At 55.3% G+C, this 10,274-nt stretch overlaps 1 protein-coding gene and 1 non-coding gene across 2 annotated transcripts; both read left to right on the forward strand.

Moving 5' to 3' along the window:
• The first annotated feature begins 2,362 nt into the window (after positions 1-2,362).
• On the forward strand, positions 2,363-2,434 carry TRNAS-GGA (transfer RNA serine (anticodon GGA)). Its single transcript has one exon. It is a non-coding gene; the product is annotated as a tRNA-Ser (tRNA).
• Positions 2,435-3,590: 1,156 nt separating this feature from the next.
• On the forward strand, positions 3,591-10,018 carry TMEM18 (transmembrane protein 18). The gene is made up of 5 exons (XM_070795452.1): positions 3,591-3,794; positions 4,865-4,985; positions 6,037-6,091; positions 7,245-7,338; positions 7,422-10,018. The coding sequence occupies exons 1-5, from the start codon at positions 3,738-3,740 to the stop codon at positions 7,512-7,514; spliced, it is 420 nt and encodes a 139-aa protein (XP_070651553.1). The 5' UTR covers positions 3,591-3,737; the 3' UTR covers positions 7,515-10,018.
• The last annotated feature ends 256 nt before the right edge of the window (positions 10,019-10,274 follow it).

Below are 10,274 nucleotides of genomic sequence, written 5' to 3' on the forward strand. Positions count from 1 at the left end.
GAAGAGGCCGTGAGCGCCGCCTGCAGAGTTTCTCTGGAAGGAAGTCAGTGTCTCAGCTCACACGATGCTTTTACCCATGTCCTTTATTTCCAAACATCTCTGTTTGCTGACACAGTTGTCTCCTGACAACTGTGGGGTTGAAAACACACCAGTCTACTGTTGCTTTTCCTGGGGGACGGCAAGGAGATTCTGCCTAAATGGGCACTTGAAGGAGACAGAGACCAAGAGAGACGGACACCGACATGCAAGCACATACGTGGTCAGATGGACAGAGGTTTGGAAAATAAAATGCAGTGAAATGAGGTTTTAGGAAGATCCATGTCTATCAGGAAAGGACAGGCTGACACGCCAGGTGGTCCCTTCTGCAGAGAAGCCCCAGTGGGACATGTGACATTAAATAATGCATTATGAAAATTCTTATATTTCTTAAAATTCACTGAAATTTAGCAACTCTAATCATTGCTTCTTGCAATGACAAGATCTTAAAGCAGTAACTGAAGAAAAGTTCAACAGAGCACGTGCAAATGTGGTAACTTACAAGCCACTAACAGCCCCTGGAAGCTGGGTGTGAGGAGGACGCCCTGAGTGGGCTCTTGGGCTCCTGACCCCTACTGGCCATCCACCCTCCCCTCCCCTCCCCTGCATGAGCTGAAGCAGGAGGAAAGGGCGACACGGGACACCCGAAGGGGCCCAGGCAGACTCAGGGTGAGAGCCCAGGACACCGGGCCCAGGAAGCTGAAGTGCACATCAAAGAATGACGTCAGTGAGCCCAGACTTCCGTCTTCCCATTCGTAGAAAGGGGCTAAATTCACTAAACTGCGATGTTTGGTTTTCTTTAATTAATAGCAATCTTTTGATGTTCTGACTACCTGGCCTTTGTGGAAAAACACCTCTATATCCTGGCTCCTCCCACACCCCTAGGGACCAGTCCCTCAGAGCCCTCTGAGGTTGAATTCTGCGCTTAAGTCCTCAGTTTTGTCTGCCAAATAAAACACCATTCTCAGCTTTCAGGCTGTGCATTATTTTTCAGTCGACACGCACATGCCTTCTCCACCGGTTCTAGACTTAGAGAAACTCATCTGTGGCTGCTCTAAAGGCAGCTAGCGCCCTGAGGGGACAGGAGACCAGAGAGCTGACCCGGTCACTTCCTGGGGCAGGTTGTCATAGGAATTGGAGGAATGAACAGCAGCTGCTAAAGGCACGAGACCTGCCCTGCCTGAGACACTGTCAGTTACGCTACCTCTCCCTTTCTCAAGCGACACTGCTGAAGCCAGCGTTGGCAGGAAGCCTAGAGCCTGATCTTTATGCCCTAGCATAAGAAGCCATCATTAGAAAGGAGAAATACTGCCTTTGAAGTCTTTGATTTTTCCAGCCCATCTCCCTGACAAGTCAGGGGAGTAAACACTGAGTATGAAACATCCAGCATCAGAGAAAGAGTGGTCACTGCAGGACAGCAGATTCTTAGAGCCCCATCTCCTGACAGAGTCCTCACATGGACACACGTGAGGCTGGAGAGTCACAGCCTTGCTGGCCCTCACCCCACAGCTCCAGCTCCACCTTGAGAGAAGAGCCAGATCTGCCCTCAGACCCGATCATCAGTCATCTCAAGTCAGATCACTGGCCTGCAAAGTTGTTGGAGAAATGAATTCAGGGACTAGGTTACATTTGGGAAGAGAATCAGGCTTTGAATCCACGGCACTACTCTGGGGAGGGTGATTGCAACCATGAAATTAAAAGACGCTTGCTCCTTGGAAGGAAAGTTATGACCAACCTAGATAGCATATTAAAAAGCAGAGACATTACTTTGTCAACAAAGGTCCATCTAGTCAAGGCTATGGTTTTTCCAGTAGTCATGTATGGATGTGAGAATTGGACTATAAAGAAAGGTGAGTGCCAAGGAATTGATGCTTTTAAACTGTGGTGTTGGAGAAGACTCTTGAGAGTCCCTTGGACTGCAAGGAGATCCAACCAGTCCACCCTAGAGGAGATCAGTCCTGGGTGTTCATTGGAAGGGCTTATGCTGAAGCTGAAACTCCAATACTTTGGCCACCTGATTCGAAGAGTTGACTCATTTGAAAACACCCTGATGTTGGGAAAGATTGAGGGCAGGAGGAGAAGGGGAGGACAGAGGATGAGATGGTCAGATGGCATCACCAACTCAATGGGCATGAGTCTGGGTAAACTCCAGGAGTAGGTGATGGACAGTGAGGCCTGGCGTGCTGCAGTCCATGGAGTCGCAGAGTTGGACATGACTGAGCGACTGAACTGAACTGATCTAGAGAAGTGCTTCTCATTAGATGGAGCCCAGGAGGAGGCTTCCCTGGAGGAGGCTTCCCTGGAGGAGGCTTCCCTGGAGGAGGCTTCCCTGGTGGCTCAGAGGTTAAAGCATCTGCCTGGAATGCAGGAGACCCAGGTTCGATCCCTGGGTCGGGAAGATCCCCTGGAGAAGGAGATGGCAACCCACTCCAGTACTCTTGCCTGGAGAATCCCATGGAGGGAGGAGCCTGGTAGGCTACAGTCCATGGGGTCGCAGAGTCGGACACGACTGAGCGACTTCACTCATTCACTCACTGAGGAGGAGGCTGGTGGGGCAGGCATATGGCAGAGTCTGTGCCATGGAACCAGCCAAGTCTCACCCACACACTAACTCTCTCCCCCTGGGCAGGGTATTTACTTTTCTGACTCTGTTTTCTCACTGTAAAGTGAGTCCATAACGTCCACCCCACCGAGTGGTCGAGGAGCACTTAATAGGTCAACACAGGATTTTCTGCTTCCCTCGTGGCTCAGACTGTGGCCTGTAATGCGGGAGACCTGGGTTCGATCCCTGGGTCGGGAAGGTCCCCTGGAGAAGGGTATGGCTGCCCAGTATTCTCGCCTGGAGAACCCCATGGACAGAGGAGCCTGGCAGGCTGGTTAAAGGGGTGGCAGAGTCAAACACGACTGAGCGACTTTCACTTTCACACCCCCACCACTCAACCTCTTTCTGTGAAGCTTGACTGAAGCCAGTTAAGAGAAGGACCCAAACGGAAGTTCATTTTGAGACTATGCAGGTCACTCTCTCCCGACCTTTGGTCCCCCAGGGTCCAAGTCACTGTCCTCCGCGAGCCGGGGTTCGGATCACCGTCCTGTGTCCTCAAGGGTCTGGGTCATTCTTCTGTCTCCCAGAGGCCAGAGCACTACTGAGCGACACCCACTCCGAAGCCTAGCCCCGGGAGTTGAGTAGGGAGAAGGCGGGACGCCCCCAGTCCTTCCCGCTGCCAGGAGCGGTGGCTCAGCGGTAAACCGTCTGCCTGCAGTGCAGGCGCCGCAGGTTCGGTCCCTGGGTCGGGAAAACCCCATGGAGGAGGGCCTGGCGACCGCCCCGGTGGTCCTGCCTGCCCTCTGTCCGCAGAGGCAGAGTAGGAGCACTGACGCGACTTTGCGCGCTCACACGCCACAACCAGAGCCCGCACCCAGCCGCTATGGAGAAAACCCCGGCGTCTGCCTGTTACCTCCCTCATAATACAGTAACGCCACGGAATACCGCGAGATTTGGACCCGGTACACGGCACTACAGATATCGCGAGATGGTGGGATGCCTGCCTGCCTGCCTGCCGGCCTCCCTCCCACTTCCAGGCACAGTAGGCCTCGCGACAAGTGGGAAATATCGCGAGAGGACGTTAAAGGACTTCCTTGTCCTATCCAGGCGGGGCGGGAAGACGAAAAGGTGGTGGTGAGGCTGGGCCTTTCTGGGGACGATGCCATCCGCATTCTCCGTCAGCAGGTTCCCCGTCAGCATCCCCGCCGTGATCACGGTAACTCGCGGCCTTACCCGCCACTTCGGCCGCTGGCGCAGAGGGCCGCTCGTAATTTTCCAACAAGGACGCCCGCGGCGCCGGACGGGGCGTTCCGGGGCGGGGCCTGGAAGGGGCGGGGCTCGGATAAGGGGTGGGGCCCGGTGGGGGCGCGACCCAGGTGGGCAGGGCCCGGGTTAGGGGCGGGACGTTCTGGGACGGGGCCCCTAGATCGGCGAGGTTGCTGCGAGGCGCAGGGAAGGGGTCGGATCTGGGCTTGGATGCGAGGACTCGCAGTGGGCAAGCGGCAGGCGCGGGCCTCGCCTCCAGCCCCTTACCCGCGGGGGACCTGAGCCTCCGGGAGGGGGTCCTAGTTTAAGGGTGCGGACCAGCCACCCCTAGAGTTTAGCTGACCTGAGGTCTAGCGCTGTATGGAGGGCAGCCCAGATTTTCCGAGGCTTTAATCACTGGTCTGCTGCTGCTAAGTCACTTCAGCCGTGTCCGACTCTGTGCGATCCCATAGACGGCAGCCCACCAGGCTCCCCCGTCCCTGGGATTCTCCAGGCAAGAACACTGGAGTGGGTTGCCATTTCCTTCTCCAATGCATGAAAAAGTGAAAAGTGAAAGTGAAGTCGCTCAGTCGTGTCCGACTCTTAGCGACCCCATGGACTGCAGCCTACCAGGCTCCATGGGATTTTCCAGGCAAGGGTACTGGAGTGGGGCGCCATTGCCTTCTCCAATCACTGGTCTAGGGAGCTGGAAATAGGAGTTGTAGCCTTACCTCCGCGGGGACCCGGTGCATTCCAGAACCAGGCTTCCCTGTCTTCTCTCCCAGAATGGAAAGTCCTGAGGTTCTCCCAGCTTGAAGCTGTGCTTGACAAACAGGGAAGCCCTCAGTGATGTGTGGACGGTCCTCCAGGGACATGAGCGACAGTCCCTGGGCGGGGGCGCATGTTTCCCCTCCCTTCTCCTCCCGATCCCGTGTCCTGTGAAGCCTGGTGGGCTCTCTGGACATGCGCAGAGAAGACGGCATATGAAGCCTGGCCCCAGTGCGAGTAGACCCTGACTTGTTTCTGCTGTGTGTCCTCCAGCAGACGGACTGGACGGAGCCCTGGCTCGTGGGGCTGGCTGGCTTCCACGTGCTCTGCCTGCTGCTCACCTGCTTCTCATCCCAGAGGTACAGGCTGCAGGTGGGGCACTTCCTGTGCCTGGGTGAGTAGAATCAGCAGTCCTGCGGCTCAGGGTTCAGATTGCTGTAATCGGGGGTGTGTATGTATGTGTGATCTGGGGGTGGGTGGGTGTTCTCTCTGCAGCCTCATGATATGTAAAAGCATTTGTAAGGTCTCCCCATCCTCCTCTCTCTGATTTCAGGCCACTCCCATATTTCACTTTTGGTTCCTATAAAAATAAACTTCATTTTGGATATTGGACTAGAAAGGAGTCTTTCAAGTACCTGCCGTGCTCCCAGGAGGGTGCTGAATACTGGTGACACAAACACGAGCTGTATTTGCCGAGGCGCTGACTCTGTACATGGCCCCCTCTTGAGCTTAGCCTCTCAGCTTGCTCTGGGAGGTGCACACAGGGCAAAAATATAAGATCCACAGTATAAGGTCTGTGCATATAAGATCCATCGAGATTCAGAGAAGGGACAGAGTTGTGTGGAATCATTGAGAAGAATTTCACAGAGAAAATGAAGTCCCGGTGTGGGGCATAAAAAGAGAGAAAAATCTCTTTTTCTTTAGGTGAGACAAAGAACAGGTGTCTGGCCGGCACGTGGGGCGAAGGCACCCGTGAGAGTACCAGGGTGACAGAGTCGGCGTTGGGTCAGTTGTCAGAGAAGCACGTGTCTGATGTTGACGAGCTAGACATGTGTTCAGATAGGAAGGGTGGGCCAGGGCCTCAGAGGCTAGGCTGGGCTCTTAATCTTGCAGCCGTTGGGAAGACACCGAAGATTTTGCTTGTAGTTTAACAAAATGCAAAAACTCATATTAAAGGTGATGTTTCAGTTGGCCGTGTGCAAGGCAGGAAATCCAGACAGGAGGTTATCCGGTGGCCCACGTCGCAATGAGAAGCAGTGCGCCAGGCCAGGGAGGACGTTCCTCCCGTCTGTGAGGGGCCCTCGTGAGGAACGCGCTGGACAGACAGGCTCCCGAGCTGCGTAGCACGGCCTTGTTCTTACGTTTGAAGCGTCGGTTCCGAAGGACGTGTAGGCTGCGGTGGTCGGCCGCCCTCTGACTTCTCACCCAGGGTTCTTTCTCCTCAGTGACCTTGGTCTACTGTGCCGAGTACATCAATGAAGTGGCGGCGATGAACTGGAGGTGAGCGGTCCTGGGCACGAGGCCTGCGTCTGAAGCCCTGTCAGCTGTAGGCACCCTCAGGCGGCATGCAGCTCTTGTTTACAAAGACCCCCGCCCTGCCCCACCCCAGGCTCCTGAGCTGTGAGACGGGGTGGTCGCTGTCCAGAAGCGCTCTCGTCTGTGATGGGGAGCTCGTGGCCGCCCAGGGTTTACTTGGTGTCCTCAGTCCTGAAAACGCTGGGTCCCGGGTTTCCAGGACCCCAGCCGCTCCCTCCTTGCCTGCGTGTCCTTGCCTGCACACGCGCCTGGGTGGCCGGGTCCCTGTCCAGGGAACACACTTCCCCTGACCCCAACACTTTGCAGATCCATTCCCCCGCCTTCTGCCCCTCGGGGGTCGCAGCTTCTCCTTCTGCCTTCTCAGGTCAGGCAGGAGGCTGATACAGGCGGGGAGGGCAGCACCGCCCCTCCCTGGGGATGATGCCACCCAGGTCGAGCCCTGCTTCTGGGTCTGCCCTCGGCCTGACCCCGGGGCTCTGAGCAGTCACAGCCCCAGCCCGGCTGCTCCAGGCCCTGCTGTTGGGTACAGAGCCTGCCCTCTGCCCACACGGGTCCCATTCCTCCCCACTTTGCCTCCTGTTTCTGATCAGGACGCACGCCTCCCGCCCAGCCCTCAGTGGCCTGGGCCCCGCCCTGCAGGGCTCTGTGCCCTGTGACCCAGAGCTGCGCTGCGTGACTCAGTCTGACCTGAGTGTCCGGCATCCCTGAGACCCTGGAGGGCAGCCTGGTTTGACCACGCTGCCCCGCCCCCTGCCCCCGGGAGGCCCTGCGCACGTTGCCCACCCCGGAGGCCTTGGGTGTAGGCCGCTGCTCTCAGCCCTCCAGAGGGGCCGGGGTCGTCCCTCCGCAGGGTCAGGAAGGTTGCATCTGACGTGGGACTGTGAGCTCTCCCCATTGCAGTGGTGAATCTGACCACCTTGTCCTCCTGTGCTCAGCGGCTCCTGCTGGGGTCCCGGGTGTGTGGGAGTGGGGGTCCTGGCAGTCCTGGGGGGGCCGTCCTGCCCCCAGTGAGGGGTGGGCTTGCTAAGACACTGTGAGATAGAGAAAGTCTATCTAGAGATAGAGATAGGAATGCCGTTTGTGACAGCAGGTGACCTGTAAATCCTTCTTAAAACAGATTGTTCTCCAAACACCAGTATTTCGACTCGAGGGGCATGTTCATCTCCCTTGTGTTCTCTGCGCCTCTGCTGCTCAACGCCCTGGTCATCGTGGTAGGTGCCTCACAGGCTCCCCGCGCTGTCCTCCTCCGCTGACGTAGGTCCAGTTCTGACCACGTCTGCATGGTTCTTTCCAGGTTCTGTGGGTGCGCAAGACCCTGGTGGTGATGACTGACCTGCGGAGCTTACGGGAGCAGCGGAGGGCGCGGGCGCGGCCCAAGGAGGAGTGACTGCTCCGCTCTGGCTCCGAGCAGCCTGCTGTCCATACAGGCATCTTCTCAGCCCCCGGAACACACACACGCAGACACGCTGTGAGGACAGATGCAGCCTACTACGCCCTGGGCGCACACCGGGCCTGAGGGGCACTGGTCTCTCCAGTTAAACTGGACAAACAGCAGTGCAGGGCCCTCCCGAGGCCATGTGTCCACAGCCCCCCGTGCCTGGTGTGAGCTATCAGATGCCCCGTCTGCCTGGAGACAGGGTCTGAGCGAGGGGCAGTGCCACCCACGCCTGGGCAGACCCACCACCCCGCTCACCCTGGTCTGTCTGCTCGGTGGTAGCCTCTCTGGGTGTGGCCACTGGACAGAACACGAGGGGCCACCTGCCTTCGGTCCAGTTGGAGACGTGGGGGTCCATGGAGGCGGTGGTTAGATGAGCCCCTGGTGTTGCTTTCAGGAAGGACAGTTACAAGTAAACAGTTTCTGTGGCAAATACAGACGCTGACTGTCTCTGTGCTGCCCCTCTTCGTGCCCTTCGGTGCCCTGGGCGGGCGCTCTCAGGGCCACTGGAGCAGGCACGCTGTTCCCCTGTGAACAGACTTGTGTGTGGGAGGTCGTGGGTCCTGTCCCGTCTGGAGCTGCAGCTGGAGGCTGACCGCTGAGCAGAGGGCCCCCTGTCTAAGCACAGCCCTCAAATAGGGACGATGCTGGTGGCTCCTGGTTTGGGTTTGAGAAGGTTTGTGCATGGTTACCATAATTTTAACAAGTTAACTGAAACATGGCTGGATGGACATGAGTTTGAGCACGCTCCGGGAGTTGGTGATGGACAGGGAGGCCTGGTGTGCTTCAATCCATGGGGTCGCAGAGTCGGACACGACTGAGCAACTGAACTGAAATATACTTTTCAAATTTCAAAAAATAGTATTTGTTCATATGGAAGTATTTATATTTAGAAGTTCAAAAGGTGACACTTTGACAGATTATGAAATTACGTTTTGAATCCAGATAAAGTTTTTACAGGTAGTTACAAACTCCGGGAGTTGGTGATGGTCAGGGAGGCCTGCTGCTGCTAAGTCACTTCAGTTGTGTCCGACTCTGTGTGACCCCATAGACGGCAGCCCACCAGGCTCCCTTGTCCCTGGGATTCTCCAGGGAAAAACTGAGTGGGCTGCCATTTCCTTCTCCAATGCATGAAAGTGAAAAGTGAAAGTGAAGTCGCTCAGTCGCGTCAGACTCTTATCGACCCCATGGACTATAGCCTACCAGGCTCCTCTGTCCGTGGGGTTTTCCAGGCAAGAGTACTGGAGTGGGGTGCCATTGCCCTCTCCAGGACAGAGAGGCCTGGCGTGCTGCAATTCATGGGGTCGCAAAGAGTCGGACACGACTGAGCGACTGAACTGAACTGAACAAACTCAGTAGAGAAACTATTTACTGAATTTTGACATTAGTTATAGAAGTGAATAGAACTTCCTGGAGTAGAAAATAGCAACCCACTCCAGTATTCTTGCCTGGAAAACTCCACAGACAGAGAAGCCTGCTGGGCTGCAGTCCTTGGGCTCACAAAGAATCGGACACGACTGAGTTCGTGTGCACAGAACTTCCTCGATACATCTCTGGAGCTTCTAACCTGACGTTTTTTCCAGTCGCTCCTTGATCTCTTAAACTTCTGTATGGAACATTTTAAAAATTGACTTAAAAAATGTCACGTCACGTGAAGTCAGATTTTAAACTTGTTGCACCTGGCAGCAAGCCTCACTGTGTGTTTTTGAGAATTACCAGTTGAGGGTGCTTAATGGTATCCTGGCTTCAGAAGAGTCCGCCGTGTCCAGAGTAATCCTCAGTGCAGGACCGAGCCGCTGGTTCCTGTGAGCCCAGGCGATGGCTGGGCCCTTGCAGAACCTGCAGTCAGGCTGGGGCCCCCGGGACAGGACACACAGATGGGAACATCCTGGCTTCGGCCCCGAGGAAGCCAGGGAGGTTGTGGGGGCATGTTCAGCCTCTGATTATTCAGTTTGTCTTAATATGGGACTGGCTGAATCGCAGTTTCCCTGTGATAATAGTGTAGCATGGTTAACTTTGGTGTTAATGACTCATCAACCTGAAGGTGTGGCATGGCCTTTTCACTCACTGGTGCATGCAGTCTGTTTTAAAATAGTTATGTTTTGTTTTTGCAAACACAAATTTTTGCTTTTTAACTGTTTCTATTGAGTTCATATTCAGAGGCTTAAATTGCAGTGTTAACGCTGTCCTGCTGCTTGGGGAAGTCCTACAAGCCATAATTGTGCCAGACCTTTCAGCACTTTGTCTGAAGTGTGCGTCTGTGGCCCCCTTTAGAGGGTTTGGGGTGCACGAGCTCGCTGTGCTGAGGGTCTCTCGGTCGGTGAAGGAAGGCACATCCCCAGTCATGCCTTCCTATGGCCCCGTGTCACCCCAAAGCTTGAGCAAAAGGGTGTGTACTTGGAGCCACAGAAGGGTTCCTGGTTACGTGAAATAAAGAAGCAAAACTGTTAAGATGATGCTGTGTCTGTGGCTGTTTTGAGCAAATTGCACTTCACTTGGCGGTCACCTGCCGTATCCCTGCAGCTCAGCAGGCATCCATGGATGGGACGCCAGGGCCAGTGTCTCTTCCTGACAGGTTTGCCTGCTGAGAATCGTCGTGCAAACCACGGGGAACAGAAAGAAAGCGTTGCCATGAAGTTACTCAAGACAGGCTTTTTGCTCTTTAAATTATGTTTTGCAAGTCGTTACTGATACAGTTATTTAAACAAAATA

Source organism: Bos indicus, chromosome 8 (genome assembly GCF_029378745.1).
Source record: "Bos indicus isolate NIAB-ARS_2022 breed Sahiwal x Tharparkar chromosome 8, NIAB-ARS_B.indTharparkar_mat_pri_1.0, whole genome shotgun sequence".
NCBI lineage: Eukaryota > Metazoa > Chordata > Mammalia > Artiodactyla > Bovidae > Bos > Bos indicus.

Bases quoted from the DNA above. Each gene is read 5' to 3' on its own strand.
- TMEM18 (XM_070795452.1), top strand. From the start codon at position 3,738: ATGCCATCCGCATTCTCCGTCAGCAGGTTCCCCGTCAGCATCCCCGCC. The intron at 6,092-7,244 runs GTGAGCGGTCCT...TTCTTAAAACAG, and splicing joins GTGGCGGCGATGAACTGGAG to ATTGTTCTCCAAACACCAGT. The intron at 7,339-7,421 runs GTAGGTGCCTCA...GGTTCTTTCCAG, and splicing joins TCAACGCCCTGGTCATCGTG to GTTCTGTGGGTGCGCAAGAC.